Below are 16,906 nucleotides of genomic sequence, written 5' to 3'. Positions count from 1 at the left end.
CAAGATTTTGGTGCAACAAAATACTTGCTAATGAAGAGGATCATAATCTTATTATTAGCCCCAACCTACAACAGTGTGTCATTCAAGAGCAGGCTAGAAAGTGCCCTACTTTAGGAAGTTGCACAGTATGCTCTGCTTTTGATTTAATGAGCCGTGATTATGTTTATTTTCAGCGGCAGCCCTGCCTGTTAATTTTTGGCCAAGATCTGATTGTTAATGGCAGAAATCAATGGGAACGACGAAGCTGGGTTTCAGGACAGAAAATGTGGATGGGCTTCTCTGGGATTTGTTCCCCAGCCCTGCGGCAGCAAGGTGCAAGGCTCAGTGGGCACAAGCCTCCAATTTGTTAAGTTTTGCTTTTTTTTTTTTTTTTTCACTTTTCAAGGTACTGGTTGAATCTGCCTCTGCAGGGGATGTGGCACTCGGTGGGACGAGCAGGAATGGGACAGGCTCATTGTCATTAAGTCCCATGGGTTTAAGACATTGGATGTGCTCAGTAACCAAAGGAGCCCTGGGCTTGTCAGATAAGCAATGCAGGGAAGAGCGGGACAGAGAAATGGAAAGAAAGTTGTATACTTTGGGGAAAAAAAAAAAAATACAGCAGATGTGTTTAACGTAGAGTGAGCGGGCACCCCTACGTTTACAAAGCAAGCACAGTGAGCTGTGCGAGTGATGAGGAGTCAGAAGAAACCCCAGGGACACATCCCCCAGAGAGGCCAAGTTGCACAGTGTCCGTGACCTTGTAGAAGGAGAAGATGAAATTTTGCCGGGCTGGGCAGCTCGGCATCCCTGCCGGGCCGTGTGTCGCAAATTCCTGTGGCGAGCTCATAAAGTTTTATTTTACAAGCCTTTTTTTTTTTTTTTTTTTTTTTTTTTAACATCTTGTAATGTCAGCCCGCAGCTTTCGGTGTGTGCGCGCCCCCGGTGCCCCCCTTCACTCCCCGCTCTCCAAAACTGGCCCAGGGGCCCCAAATCCCCTCCAGCTCCGGCCCAGCCCCTCGAGGAGGGGGTGGGATTGGGGTTGGGAAGGGGGGGCCCAGGCCTTGGGGGGGCTCCAGGGGCGGTGCGTGGGGCCGGGCCGGGGCGGTGCTGCCCTACGGGGCCAGGAGCAGGGGAGCCCGGGGCAGCTTCAGCCATGGCAGAGGGGTCGGAGAAGGTGCCCATCGCCCGAGCGGGGCCCGAGGATGTGGAGCAGTGCCTGCCGCCCGTGAGTGCGGGGCGAGACAGGACGGGTGGGTCGCGATAGGTTGCGATGGGGTCGGATGAGTGGGATCGGGAGTGAACGGGTCGGGTCGGGTCGGGTCGAGACGGGACGAGTAGGGATGGGATGCGCGGGGTCAGGATCGGAGGAGTTGGGTGGGTCAGGACAGGGATGAGGCAGAATGGGAGGGTTGGGATGGGATGGATGGGTCAGGATGGGTCTGGTCGGAGAGGGATGGGATGCGACGAGATTGGGATTGAATGCGACGTGTTGGGTCAGGACTCATTGCATCAGGAGCAAATGGGTCACATCGGGACAGGATGGGTCGGGATAGGATGCACTGGATCAGAACCAGATAGGTTAGGTGGGTCAGGACCAGGATGCGGCAGAAGGGGTGGGTTGGGATGGGTCGGATCAGGATGGGACACAATGGGGTGGGGTGGCATGGGATGGGTCAGGATGGGATGCATTGGACCAGATGGGTTAGGTGGCTCAGGACCGGGATGCAGCGGAACGGACGGGTCGGGTCAGGACAGGACAAGGGTCCAAACCAGCACCCAAAGCTGGGGGACCCTCACTGGGCTGGGGTCCCTGCCCCACTCCCAGCACCTCGCTCCCCACAGGCGTACACGGCGGCAGTGCCCCCCCCGGGGCCAGGGCGGCTGCTGAAGGCAGGGGCTGCGGTGCTCATCGCCGGGGCCCTCCTGCTCCTGGCCGGGGCCATCGGCGCCTTCTACTTCTGGAAAGCCACCGAGCGGCAGGTGAGCACAGAAACACCGTGAGCCCCCTTCCCATGCACTCATTGCATAGTAGGAGAGGCACGGGGTAAAAACTTTCCTTGTGAGGTCGATAAAGAGGGCTGGAAGCAGATCTTTATTTTTTTTTTCATGCCTTAAAAAACACACACACACACCCCATAGTCATTATCTTCACTGGCTGTTTGGATAGAGCCTCCTGAAGCACATTTGTTACTGAAGGCGAAGCCTATCTCCAAGAGCACAGGCACCACATTGATTTCTGCTCACAACTTCCCAGCAAACTCAAACCCAACTCCTCCCCAGGGATTCACATCCCGGGCAAACCCCAGCTCTCAGGACAAAAAAAGCATTGAAAGGCGTGCATTCCTTCTTCACATCAGCTGCATTCTTGGGCGGGATCCTACCTGGACCCTCAGACGGGTAATGCTATATTTAACCCATTAAATGGCCCCATCAGTCCTCTCATTGGTGGCTGGTAGGGCTGTGCGTACACACAGGCATTTGTGGTTAGCAGCTGTGGAAGGATTTTTAAAGTCGTGATACATTCTCCTATTTACATTTTCTGGGGTACATGAAAGAGCCTGTATGCAAAGGACAAAACTGAGAAGCTGCTGAGCAGTGTAAGGATCAACCTTCAGAGACATCACAAGCATTGGACCGTGTTTATATATAAACTTTACTTTCTATTTACCTAAGACTCTGGTTTAGGATACGTTAAAGATGGTCGTGCACATTGGAATTTAACTTGCTCCATAAGTGCAGCTCTGGATTTGCTTTGGAAGCAGCTCTGCGCTGCTGCCAGCCCCGCTCCAGTTCCCATCAAGGAGAGCCTTGTGCGAGCCCCAGCAGACAGAGCAGAAGTCCCCTGTGAAATACACGCATGCATGTAGGAATAATTCAGATAATTGTGGAGAAACTGCAAGGTTTTAGACAAAATAAATAAATAAATGAAAAATAATAATAAAAAAAAAACATAGTGCTGACCTCCTGGACCAGCTGCAAGCACTACCTGCTGCTCTGGGTTTTCGAAAGGAGAGAGGGATGTGAGCAGGTACAGAGCCAGGAATGGGGTGTAATGCGTATGGGGATTTTGGGACAAAGTTTGCCTTTAGTTATTGTTCCAAATCCAAATTTTGGTTTGCAAAATCTGTTACATGCACAGTTGTCATTAAGGTTCAGAGTTGATCTCCAGGTGAAGACACTGGGAAAGCTTGGAGTCCTTTCTCCAAGCTGCCTTCCAGCTCAGAAAACTACCTGGGACTTGCAAGTGTTTAGGAAGCAATGCTAAAAAAAAAAAATAGGTAATTTTAATTAGGGTAAATAAGGTAAATTTATTTTAAATCTTCACATTCTCTGCAACTGACAGTGGTAACAAAATCACTCAGCTCTGGCTCAGCCCCTAGGAGGGAACGCCACGTGCAAAGGTCTGGGTTTAGCACCACCTTCAATAGGAGTCCAGGACAGCAGAGAATATGGGACTGAATGTGTCTGACTGAGGACCCATAAATCTTTAGCACCTCAGATTTTCCTGAGAGAAGGTGAGAGGAGAAGAAATTTGTCTCTAGCTGTCAGTGTAAATTTTTCATTAAAATGCTGTGAGGCCTTTTTTTTTTTATTTTTTTAATTTTTTTTATTTTTAAGGCCAAAAGTAAACCGCTTGCGTAGCACTTTTAGCAAGGCTGCACAAGAGAGACAAAATCCCCTCCCCACCGATTATGGTCATCCAGAAAATATAAACCGGGCTGTTGCTTTCCTCATTGAATAACAGGGTAACAGCAAATATGCTGACAAATCTGTATACCTCTGTACCCAATTTAAACAAAGCTCACATCCATTACAGGCTGGGAAGCGCGTTTGTATTCACGGGAAACCTGTCTCGCTGCACCCCAGCAGGACATCCTAAGGAATAAATCAGGGTTGGGCTCCTGCAGCGTAGGACAGGATTATCAAAATGTCTGCAGAGCTGAAAGTTAAGAGATGAAGACTGAGCCAGGCTCTGTTCAGGGGTGCCCAGGGCCAGGCCAGGGGCAGTGGGCACCCAGGGGCAGGCAGGAGGCTCCCTCTGAGCACCAGGCAGGTTTAGGAAGAAGGCAACGCACAATTATTAAAGTGTTACTGCTCTGTTATCAATCCCAGGTGTACAATGTTCACTATACCATGAGCATTAATGGGAAAGTACAAGACGGATCGATGGAAATAGATGCTGGCAACAACTTGGAGACATTCAAAACGGGAAGCGGGAGTGAGGAGGCTGTTGAAGTCCATGATTTTCAGATCGTAAGTACCTCTACTCCAATCTTTCACATAACATGCTCCAGCGCTGGACTCCACACCACCCTGTCCCAACTCCTCTGCCCTGGCTGCTCTGAGGTCCCTGTCCCCCAGCTGCCCACACAAATATCCGTGCCCTTCTGGCTTGCCTTCACAGGAAGGCAAATGGTTTCTTCCAAAACAAAGTCCAAATGCCTTTTGGAGATAGCCCCTGCCAGGGTCCATCCCAGTATGGATTAGGCTGCATCAGGTTTGGCTCCATGCAACGCTGTGCGTCTCCAAACCATTGAAATAGGGCTGCAACACACACGCTCATGATCATGCTAGAACAACCCTCTGGCAGGCTGTGACACAGGGAATTGAGCTGGAAAAGCACCGCCACCCACCCAAAACATCAGGTGCACAACTCCCCTGTTCGAAGCCCTAAGCCTCAGACAAAGGGCACCAGCAGCTGCCAGGTCTTGCTCAGGGCTTCTGGAGCAGCCGGTCCCCATCCCACCTGCTGAACCCAGAAAGGAGAAATTCGGCTCCTTGGTTCCTCCAAAAGCACAAACAAATCCACGCCAGGAGACCCAGGGCCCGGACCTACCCAACAGCTGTGGTTCAGCCTCGATGAAGCCCTCGCAAACATCGCCATGGCAACATTAATTAGCAGCTGAGTAAGAGCACTCGTGATGAGCTCTTACCATTTGCCTTCGCTGTTCACATCTGCACAAAAGCACCGGGCCGCTGGATCGATGCCAGCTTCATGTCACCTCCACACGTGCTGATGGTTGAACAACGCCCAGCACCAACCCAAATCAGCCCCAGCACCACCAGAGCCACCTGCCGGGGGTGGGACCTGCCTGTAACTGCAGGGGACAGGCTCAGCGAGATGCTGCCAGTTGGGTTGGGGGGCCAAAAACACACAAGAAGGAGAAAGAGAGCAAAGGCAGGCACTGCCAAAGGCCAAGGGCTTCCATTAGCAGCCCAAACTTTGCTATACCTGCCCAAACTCTGGTACCCAAACGTGTTGCTCATGGTGCTGGTAGACACGACCCAGGACTTGCAGGAGACCTGCTGGGATGCCCTTCTCTTGCTCAAAACTCAACACCCATTATTAGGGAACTGCGTTTCACCCCTATATCCCAGCCGAAGGAAGCCCCACAAGCAGACTCCTGCCCCGCAGCCCCCACCACAAGCTTCCCCTGGCTGTCACAGCCCTTCCAAGCATCCCAGCTGCCCACGTATTTCCACAGATCTGTGTCAAGGTGCTGGGGGTCCCACGCAGCCAGCTAGCACGACTCCAAGGCATGGCTCAAACTGTGATAACTAATTCCTCAGCAGAGCTGCTCCAAGTCATCCGGAGCTGGCACCGAGGCGCTTACATAAAACTCCCCCATTTGTCAGAAAAGGAGCAAAAACTCCCAGACCCTGTTTCACCAAAACTACAAAGCTAAAATTATGAGAAAAGCATCTCATCTGTTTAGTTGTTTTTTTTTTTTTTTTTTTTTTAGTTAAGATTCAACTTTCCGGCTAAAAAAAATAAAGTAAAAATAAATCGGTGGCAATTTTAGCCCAGCTCAAGTGCTCTATTTGGGGTGTCCTGTTTTTGTAGGGCATAACTGGCATCCGCTTTGCTGAAGGGGAGAAGTGTTACATCAAAGCCCAGCCGAAGGCTCACGTCCCCGAGGTGGATGCTATGACCAAGGCGAGCCTCTCCTCCGACCTGGTAAGGGCTAACCCTTTTATTCTCTTTGTGTAGAAAGGGACTTTGGGGGATATTAATGCAACTAAAGATGGTATGAACACCACTGAACAGGTCGTCTTTGGGTGGTTGAGGGGTCTTTGGCTGATCTTTAGGGGGTCCCTGAAAGGTAAGGAGAGCCAGAGTGGTGTCAGAGGGGCATTTATCACCCATCAGGAGGGGAGCAGGGCCAGCCCCAGTCCTGTTTGTAAAGGGTGCAAGGAGACCTCAGTGCTATGAGGGTCTGCCCAAGATCAGGCCAAGCACAATGGGAAAGCATGGAGGAAGCAATGTTTTTGGTCAGTACAGGAGGGTGAGGGACAGATCCCAACAGATTAATTACCAGCACTTACCCATTATCAGCATCAGCAGAAGCGGCAACTCCAGCAGCCAAGTCTTGGGAAATAATCAATACAGGGGAAAGCATTATTGCAAAAATTCATCTCAGAAGTAGTAACGGGAAAAAATATTAATTTACCTTCTTAGCCTCCGTCTGACTTGGCTTTAGGACATCACATCAACCACGTTTCATGGAATTCACATCAGATACTATGACAGCTGCAGTGCTCACCCAGACACCAGCCCAAACCTCTCCCCATCTCATTCACATCAAGCCTCTTGCTGTAGGTGCACAAAATCTGAGTTTCCCACTCCAGTTATTTGGGTACAGCTGAGAGGTTCATGGCTCAGACCCCAGAAGGAGAACACAGGAGACACGAGATCCACAGCCCACTCCTCCAGGTTTGCTCCACTCCTAGTTAAACAGGAGCCGACACAACCCGCTGGAAGGGAGGCACGGTTCAGGCCGAAGCAGCAAGCTAATCAATGCTTGCCCACGAGCTCACAGAGCGGGATTCAATACCTTAACTTGGCAAAGAGCAACAAGACACGGCTACGTGGGGATGGAGTAGGTCAGAACCTCCCTTGGGACGCGTCTCCCAAGCAAAGGGAGAGGATTTGGCTCTGGGTCGTGCTGCAGGTGGCTCGCACACCCCGTCCCATGCAGGCACGAGCCCCGCTGCCCTGTGCCCCCCACTACACACCAGTCCCCAGCTCTGTGGGGCAAGAACGTGGGCCCAGGATAGAAAACACAGCTTCGAGCTGGCACAGCCAGTCCTGAGTATGCACTGGCACACGCTCTTATCCCACGATACGAGGAGCAGAAGCTATTTTAAAATAAAGAGCGCTGCCAGCAGCGCAGAGCGGGCTTTGCCATGACAGCAATTTTAATATAGATTGATAAATCCTGACTTCACAGCAGCGACTGAAGTTAAAATATCCTATATGGATATCCAAGCACATTATTATTTTTTTTTCATATATATTTCTTTAAACCAAAGGCAGTCCCAGCTAATCCAGCTTTATAAAGAGCACTGGGGCCCTTTGAATTAAATTTGATGCCAGCTGCATCAGCCCAGCATGCTCCCAGGCTGAAATACTTGGTACAGGGCACCCCTGCTCACCTGGGCTATCCTTCTCCTTGGATGGGGAACACAGGGCAGCATTAGGGATTGCTGTCATCGCTGTGAGGCCACAGCTGAGATAACCTCACCACCGTGTCTCAGGGACTTTTGCAGCCTGCTCCAAGTGAACTTGCTGCACAGCCCCAGCTCCCACACCAGCATCACTTCATGCAACTGGGGAGAAGACATGGAAACTCTTTCTCCTTTGGTATCTTCCTCTTGCCCTTCCCGATGCACCTACATGCTGTGATTGCTGAACATCTACTCAAAAATGAAGAAAAATTCCCTCTAAATACAACTCAGGAAAGCATTAAGAGACCATACCAAGCTCTCCCTGATTTTGGTGGGATTTTCCCTACGATGGCAAAAAGATCCCGCCCTGATTCCAGGGGGTCAGAGACCCAGATCCTTTCCACCTTACCTTAAAGGAAGACTTGGCTCTTGACTTAATTAGCACTAAACCCCACGTTTCAGCTTTTCATTAAAGAATGAGGTCGCAGTCCTGAAGAGATCATCTTAACAGATGCATTTTCTGTGCATTTTCTCTGAAGATGCACCACATCTCGCTGCATACAACTCACGGTAGCGGACAAACCAAGAGGTGGCATTGTGGGAACATCAACCTCTCTCTGCTACTTCACCTTCCTGGCTAAATACACAACTGGAACAGCGAAGTAGTATTTATTTTTCTACTCAGAACAAGTTCTCCCTCTGGTAAACGTGTACTTGTGAGTACTCACGGTGTTTTCTAACAATACGTACAACCGACGTTCCCTATAAAAGTGGTCGATTAAAATAAATTTGCATCAGTACCCAAACTCTGAAATCACCCTGGGTTGTGAGCAGGCAAACAGGAACGAAGGATATTTTTATTTCGGAAAGCGAGACTCAGTTATTTCTGATGCTAATAAAAACGAAACCGGGAGGAAATAAATAAAGAGTAGTTCTCACTAGACAGGCTGGATAGCGAACTTAAATGACTCGAGACCTACAAAGAAATCAATAAACACATTAAAGGAACAACAACTTGACAGAATAAATTGATCTAGTCAGTTATATAACAAGTTTTGATGACTTTTATGGGAGCAATTTGGAATTTTAACTTTGAAATCACACTGGTTTCCGCGATTCACAAGTTGGTTTTCTTTTAATATTTCACTGTTGCTGTAAAATCCTTACACATTTTATGTAAAATAATACTTTGAACTAACAACTTTAAAGAATCAATCACTGGCATTTTCCTCCATCACTTTGAAGATAGGAACCAAAAAACCTGCAGGGTACACTTCAAAAAGGCAGGCTCCCTTAACTTGCACTTCAAGCTTTTGGTCAATTGAATTTTGCTTTTAGTGAGCAAGACCTTGAATCGGGCCGATCACACCGACCTAAAACTGGGAGCTGGAATCATTTTCTGACTATAATCCACTCCAACACTTGTGAACAAGGTGTGGGTTTTTTTTTTCTTCTCTTGTGAACAGTTATATCTCAGGAGCATGTCGAGTGAGAGCAGGACGTGACAGAAGATAAAGGTTTCATTTTCAGCTGGCCTAGTGAAGATGGGAGAGCCTCACAGTTTCTACCACCTGAAAATCTGGTGCTTTGGACTGAAAGACCTCTATTAAATAAGGAAAAAGTCTCAGAGAGGTGAAATCTCAGCCCCAGCAAAACCCGACAGCAGCTCTGCTGTTGGTTTCAGTACAATCGGTTCATACTCAGGAAATAGCAGCAGGTAGGCCCGCGACTGTTCACTCGACTAAGCAAAGGCTTTGTGCTCTTCTACCCGCAGGAAGATGAAATCATGCCGGTGAGATTTGACGAAAACTCCCTTATCTGGGTGGCTGCGGATGAACCTATCAAGCACAACGGCTTCCTGAGCCCCAAAATTTTAGAGCTCTGTGGGGATCTTCCCATTTTCTGGCTTCGACCTACGTATCCCAAAGGTAAAAATTCTCCCATTTTTAAAATATCATCTTTTCCTTCACTTAAATGCCTTTCCCAACCAGGGAAACACCATCCCAGGCCAAGAGCTGGGTTGGGGACCACCAAGGTCCTCATTTGGGACCATTCCCTGTCTCCTTTCCCAGCCTGCTTCTCCAGAGGATGTCAGAGGAGTGCAAGGACGATATGCTTTTAGCTTGGTAACTGGTAGATGAAGTTTGTGAGGTCCTGCAGGCAGTCCCAGGGCTGAAATACTGCTGTCACAGGCAGCCAAGCCTAGCGAAGGTGTTCAGGAGTTACCAGGGAGATGGCAGCTCCTCCAGGTAACTTCCAGGCCTGGGAGGAGAGGAGAGGGCTTGAAAAGATTTACACCTTCTCAGTCCAGTGATTAAAACCCTCCAGGAGAAAAAAAAAAAAAAAAAAATTTAGAGCACCAGCAGATCCAACCTGGCAATATTTTGTTTTTCTCCTGACCTTGCTCATCCCACTGGGCAGCAGAAGAGCAGTGTTAAAGCAGCCCAGAAGCTGTTCCCACCAGCTGAACCTGGGAGCAGGACACGAATCTGTCACAAGAGGGCTTCACAAACATGAGACTCACATGTGACTGCTCTTGGTAGCGCTGGCAAGTGCTGCTGAGGTAACATCAGTGACTGTACAATGAGTCAAAAAGCATCTCCTCACTCCTGCTCAGCTTCCAGGGGAGGAAATGAAGAAGGGAAAGCAATCTCACCCTGCTCTGGGCTGATACTGGCTGCTTAGGAAGTACAAGGAAAGTGAGGAGTTCCCAATTGGGATGTTCATCCAGTTTTCAAGGAGACATTCAAAATGATTGTTTTCCTGGTTATTTCTTCAGATAAACAACGGGAAAGGAGAGAAATGAAGAGAAACAAGCGCCAGTCAGAACCAACCTTTAACGCAGAAGGCTCGGAAGCTGCTGTTGAAGAGGCGAACACCAGGCCGCCCACCACCCAGCTGACCCCAGAGCTGGATCAGCAGTCGAATGAAACCAGGCCGGTGGGACAGGAGACCGATGTCGGACCAGAGAGCGACCAAACGCTCAACCCCGACAACCCATACAATGTAAGTACTCACACCACAGTTTTTAAACCTGCACAGTCTTAGCCTGTTCGGTTCTCCTCCAGAAAGCACAGACTAGTAGAGCAGGATCACAATCATTTGGGTTGGAAAAGACCTCCAAGATCATCTCATCCAACCTTTACCTAGTAAAACACACCTACTTCTAAGCATGGCCCCCCTGGCAAGCAGCTCACAGGGGAGAACCAGTTCAGAGACAGCAGTAGCGGGTGGAAGATGCCCATCAGGGAATTTTCTTGCTCTTGGAGGTGAAGCAGCCCCCAGGAGCTGCCCCCGTGTCCCTGCAGCTCTGCAGGAGAAGCGAGTGCGCAGGAGGCAGCTTCCAGTCTGCTGCACCAGCGCCAGACAATTTACACCCCCCATTTGGTGCAGCAGGAGTAAGTCACTTTAATACAACACTGTCACAAGATAAATGCCTCCTGCCTTGGAAATAAGTTCCAGCTTTGACTTGACATTTATGCAACAGTGGGAGATCATTATACTGTGACAGCGTTCAGCAGAGTTGACATCCCTTAATTAAACTCAAATTAATCACTCCAAATAAAGTGGATCTAAATTGACTCTCTCATGAGGTCAGCAGAGTAGCAGTGGCACTGGTATTCAGCTTCTCATCTACCAACGTGAAGCCCAAAGGGCCTGAGCCACCTTTCCCCTGGGGAGCAGTGGCAGAGCAATTGCTGCAGCCCCAGAGGGAAGCTGGGCCAGATGCAGAGCCCCCAGATCCCCACACCTGTAGGGTCGGATTCACCTTCCTCAGCAGGTATCGCCTGTAGCCAGCCTTTCTTCACAGGCAGATTCATTTAGTTCACAAGGACCACTCATTACGCTGCAGGTCCTTCAGGGGGGAGTAAATCATGCCTACAACTCTCTCTTCACCCACCTCAAAGGGGGTAAGGATGACGAGCTCAGCTGTGGAAGTTCACACTGCAGGTATCTGAACTCAAGAAGATGAATCCTGCACAAGGAGGGGAAAAAAAGACCCTCAATTGCTATCAGGGTGAGGAATTAGTCACCAAAGGCCTGAGCTCCGTGCCTTTCTGAGGCCCTTCTGTGCCTCACCTTTGAAGTGCACTGCCAGTTTTCTAACCTGAGTGTTTTTTTGTTTTAAGTTAGATACCAGCACTTTTTGCTTCTGCTTTTCTCAAAACGTTCTTGAAAAATAAGCAATTAGCTTCAAAAAGCAGAATATTCAGGTTTTGTCTTCCTCCTCTCCCCCAGAAGTGAGGAAAATAATTTTGAAGAGAGAAAGCAGAAGCAAGAGCCTGCTTTTAAATATCTCCTACGTGCTGTGTTCCACATAACTGCTTAGTGTCAGGTGCACCACAGGCAGAAATCTCGCTGTCCACACGGCAACCCAGTGTGGCACAGGGGGGAAAAAAGCTGAATGAAAGACAAAGGAGAAATATTATGAATTAAAACCAGAACAAAACACCTGCCAGGTTAGAGCTTACTGAAGAATTTCCTTGGAACACCATTAAACAAGCATTAAAAACCAAAAAACATTAAAAATGCAACATAAACTTCAGATGTGGTCATCTACCTTAAAGATCCATATGGCTATCTTCAACTCTTTCCCTTCACGAGTATTTATACCTCTGAGTTTTATAACGTTTAATAATCGGGATAACATTTAACGTTTTAAATTTCAGCAACTGGAAGGGGAAGGGATGGCTTTCGACCCCATGCTGGATCACCTAGGCGTGTGCTGCATCGAGTGCAGGCGGAGCTACACGCAGTGCCAGCGGATTTGCGAGCCCCTCCTGGGCTACTACCCATGGCCCTACAACTACCAAGGCTGCCGTACCGCCTGCCGAATCATCATGCCCTGCAGCTGGTGGGTCGCTCGCATCATGGGTGTCGTGTGAGAAAAGGCTTTCGGTTCCCTGACAAAACAAGCAGAAAGATTACAAGGACCAACTGGTAAAAGACTACGACCAAAGGGGCATCGCCAGCCCTGGCTCTGAAATCGAAGCGTGTGTTACTGTACCAAAAGCGAGGTCAGTTACTCAGTGTAAATAAAATCTTAAATTAATAGTTCATTAGCTTTGCCAATGGCAAGTGTACGCTAGCATTTACTGAATTCAAAAACCAAGTATCGCCTGTTTTGGGACATCTAACTTTGCTCACAAACTGGTTTAGCAGTCTAGGAGCTTGCTCATAAATCCAAATTCAGCCCTTTCGTAACAAAACCCTCTGAGCTAGCTGCGAAAATTTATGTCCAATTAGGCAACTGGCTAAACGTGTACACTCGGGAGCACCTTTCATCCGCGGAGCTTCGTTAAATAAATCACAAGTTAAGTTGCTCCCTGTTGCTATTCACGGAGAGCTGCCAGGTCATTATGGATGGTTATACCCCAATTACAGCATACCTTTCCCACAAAGCTGCTGCAGGGGCCACGGCAAAGCGCGCACTGTGCTAGGTCGGAAACCAGCGGCAGGGAAAGGGGCCGTGGAAGGGAACCGTGCGTGGCCAGGGAACCAAAACCCCTCGCGCAGCCTGACATCAAAGCCGCCCCGGCAGCAGGAATCTTGTATCCACGACACTGCGGCGGTGGCTAACAACTATCTGCTCTCCAGCGACTACGGCACGAAGTATTTACACGCAGTTGCAGGCCAAAGAGTCTCAAGACCCTTCAGAGCCTACAAGAGGCCCTGTATTTATAAATCCTCGAACTAGACGCTTCTGACACAAGATTACAACCCCTCTTTATTCTGCTTAGATAGCGGCCATTCATGCCAGCTCTGCTGAAGCCAACCTCTGTTCCCCACAAGAGAAAGTGCTTACCAGTAATCAAGAAAGAAAAAAGCTTTCTAGCTTCACCCTTATTGCTCAGGCAAACCCTGTAATTATTGGGACTGATCCTATTATATAGTAAATCTCTAAGGAAGGTACTAAGCTGAAACAATCATGAAGGCAGTACAACTTAGGATTCCCAGTCTTTGAAAACAGAAATAGAGGTATTACACTTTCATCCCTATTCATCCTATCTCAAACTCCACCACTGAGTTTATGGAGCCATCTACGTGGGCTTCACAAACAGGAGGGTCCCATTTTCTCTGAATTCGCCTTCTGGAGCGCTCATTTTTTGACTAAACAGCTCTCGAAATGTTGCAAGCCTGGTAATGTTATTAACACTGCATGACACAGAAAAGAGGAATTAATTTGACATAATCGTGGCTTAAAGAAAATAAAGACAACCTCATGCAGCATGCTAAACAGCGTATCGAAAAAGCAAAGTGTTAAATGAGAAAAGATGAGAATAGAATTCAGTATTTTGTTCTATTGTAACTCCTTTTTTTCATGTAAGCTTCACCTTAATCTCAAGAAAAGACTTGCTTTGAAATATTTAAATTTAAAAACTTCTTAGAGTGGGATTTCAAGGCCTGTTAATTTTTTTTTCTTTTTAAAATGAAAATGACCTTGATCGTTATGTTTTTTTTTAGAAGAACATCATTCAATACGCTTAGATTTATTTTTTTTTAAACGCAGATTAAATGGATACATTAAAAACAGCAATTGCTTTCTGTGCTTTTTTGAATGTAGAAAGTGTAGCAGTGCCTTCAAGTACATGTTCAAGAACTGTCTGGAGAGGAAAGCAAGGTGAAAACACTCAGAAAGAGAAGGAAATGTTTATATGTACGTGAACTAGGCTGTCACCGTCTTTTGCACGTTGGGCCATCTTGAGGCAACTCATGACCCGTTTCTCCCTGTCCCCCCCCAGTCTGAAAAGTCTTTTTCTGCAGACAGGAAAAAAAAAAAAAAAGTGTTGTAGGTGATTTTCATGTCTACACAGCCTTAACAAAAATAATTCTTCCTAAACAAAAGGCGCCTAGGCAGTTTTGCAGACACAAAGCAAATAAAAAGGAGGAAAAGCATCTTCCTCATGGGTGCTTTAAGCACTGTCACATATGGCACATGCATCTTCGACTCTTCTGTGTGCAGGAACACCAAGAAAGCTCCAGTGGTGGCAGGAGAAGCAGATACACAGTCACAACACAGCCTGCCACTAGTAACACTGCCAGGACTACAATACCAAGCATGTATTGCACAGACTGTGTATCTCACCCATTTCCACACACAACAAAACCCTCTCCACAGCTCACACTTCAAAGAAGCACTTACCTATGTAGCGTATTCAAAGAAAGTAATTAAAGGTCTCTTGCTACAGCAACATTGAAATAAAAGTCTTATTTAAGCACAACAACTTGTTTTTAAGAAGTTTTGAGGCAAGATATCAACAGCAGGAAGACCAACGACCCAACTGTATGAAAAGATGCAGCAAAACAAAAACAGTTCCTTGCATGACCGAGTTACAGCATGCACAAGTAGGATCACCTACTGGATTTCTAACCTGCCTGTATTTGGGGTGGGACAGTGTTCCCCGAGTCTGACCCTGTGCTAACAGCCACCAGTGCAAATCCTTTCTTTAGTCAAAGTTCAAAGAAGGAAAGACAGACGGATGTTTGTCACCAAAGATGTTTCCCTCCACAAGCAGGTCGATGTCGGAGCACTGCAATCCCACCGTCTTTAAAATGTAATTACCTGTGTGAATGTGCACTAGGAGGATTAGGATGGCAGAGCAGATTAGAGGAAACAAGTGGGACAAAGTCAGACTGGTGAAAAAGAGAAGGAAAACAGGCAACAAAACCGTAGGGTTAAAAAAAAAGACAAAGTAAAGGGAAGGCAGGAGTGTTAGGGCTTAACCCAGCAGGCAGCTAACCACCACACTGCCATTTGCTTACTTCTTCAATACAGCTCAAAAAAGATGCAGAGAAGCATAAAAGTACAGTTGGCAAAGAATGCATTGTTGATTTGCACATCAGGATGGACCAAATCTCTGCTCATACATGGTAAAAGGTGGAGTGAGGTGGCACCACCACCGCGAGGTTCACCCCATCCCTTTACCAGCACGGCACATTTACCCAAGATGAGAAAGGCAGCCCAAATCTACAGCAGTCAGGCATTTTGGCTGATCCCCAAAACAGCAGCCCAGAGTAATCCCACCTGTGGGGAGGCTCTTCTGTAACCTCTTGCCGTCCTGTTCCTATAGTATCTGGGACAGGACTCTGAGTTCTGAGGAGAGCTCTCCACATCTTCTAAAAAGTCTATCTACAGATGACCAAAAGGCTTGGGAAATATTTCAAAAGAAGTCTGAATAAGTAAAACATCACCTAAACAAAACAAACAAACAAACAAAAAAAACACAAACCACTGACAATGAGTCGGCTGCAGTGCTGTATCAGCTGCCTCATCCTGTCTGGTTCCACTGGAAATTCCCTTTGTCCCCGGTACCTTCAACATCTCTACTCAACCCCCAAGCTCCCTCTCACCTTTCCCTTCACCAACAGCTCCTGGAACCCTTCTGTGCATTCCCATTCTTGGTCAAGAACAAAATATACGCTGTCCACACAGCTCGAAGCCCCTTCCTCATCCCCAATTTTACAAGCAACTTCTACCTATTCCTTTAACACATACACCCCCCCACTCCCCAGTCCTTCTCCAAAAAACAACTGCCCACAACACACAAAAGCTGCCACTCCGGGTTCACCTCAGTTTTAAGGGAGGAACACACACACACACACACTATCTGTGTTCAAAAACCCACCGGTGATGACGTTGAGGCCTGCAAACTTGGCTGGCAGGATTGAGATGGACAGGGAGGTCCCGCACTTGATTGCTACAAGTTTTAGCCCGAAGCTAAAGCATTATATTTGCATTACACATGCCTCAAGAGTACATAAGTAGCGGTGCATTTTATTTTACTTTTTGCCTTAAGCTAAGCGAATTGAATGCCAAAGCAGTGAAACAGTACCCACTTAATACAATAATGTATTGTGCTTATCTGCCAAAGTATTCCCGTGGTCTTTCCGCAAGTGAAAGTAGACAGAGGAACCCCCTACTGTGTCCTCTACAGTAAGTAAAAACAACTTGATTGGCAGAAAACATCCTCAAATTACATTTTCTTTTCTATTTAAGAGATTTTTATCTAGGTTCTTCCCTTAACAGTGCTTAGTAAAGACTTGCTAAGTGCTCTGAACCACATATATTAAGCACAGCTGGCCAGGAGACAAGAACCCAATTTTATGACAAAGCAAAGCTCAGACATTTGTCTTCTTTCTATGTTAAAGAGGGAAGAGAAGCTTTCCAGAGCACAGCTAAAAAGTAGCACGGCACTCATCTAGGAGAATCAGGTCCAAGCCTGTTCCAAATCAAGTCAACTTGAATGTTAGCACCCCATATAGACAGCAAATGCTCGAGATATTGGGCAACCAGTTACTCAGAATTCCCTAAGGGCAAGCATTTCCCCACTGAAGCCAAAAAAACCTTCACTGAAATATGCTACACACGTGCCCTTTGAGAAACTCTTCCAGGACACAGATGTTACCCAGTGAGTCAGGGATAAGGCACACACACAAAAGCCTTCCCAAATTCAATCCATCGCCCTTCATCACA

The 16,906-nt window shown here is 47.6% G+C and overlaps 1 protein-coding gene and 1 long non-coding RNA gene across 2 annotated transcripts; one reads left to right on the top strand and one right to left on the bottom strand.

Moving 5' to 3' along the window:
* Positions 1–1,135: 1,135 nt before the first annotated feature.
* Positions 1,136–13,173, top strand: CNMD (chondromodulin; the record flags this gene model as incomplete). The annotated part of the gene is made up of 7 exons (XM_084510155.1): positions 1,136–1,207; positions 1,825–1,962; positions 4,096–4,236; positions 5,828–5,941; positions 9,206–9,359; positions 10,211–10,437; positions 12,102–13,173. The coding sequence occupies 7 exons, from the start codon at positions 1,136–1,138 to the stop codon at positions 12,315–12,317; spliced, it is 1,062 nt and encodes a 353-aa protein (XP_084366281.1). The 3' UTR covers positions 12,318–13,173.
* LOC311432093 lies at positions 2,054–3,927 on the bottom strand. Its single transcript, XR_014689814.1, has 2 exons — positions 2,944–3,927; positions 2,054–2,824 (listed from the first exon to the last, which is right to left on the bottom strand). It is a non-coding gene; the product is annotated as an uncharacterized lncRNA (long non-coding RNA).
* Positions 13,174–16,906: the final 3,733 nt, after the last annotated feature.

Source organism: Aythya ferina, assembly GCF_964211825.1.
Source record: "Aythya ferina genome assembly, chromosome: 1".
Lineage (NCBI taxonomy): Eukaryota > Metazoa > Chordata > Aves > Anseriformes > Anatidae > Aythya > Aythya ferina.
Note: the sequence above shows the minus strand (reverse complement) of the source record. Positions and strands in the feature narration are given on the sequence as shown.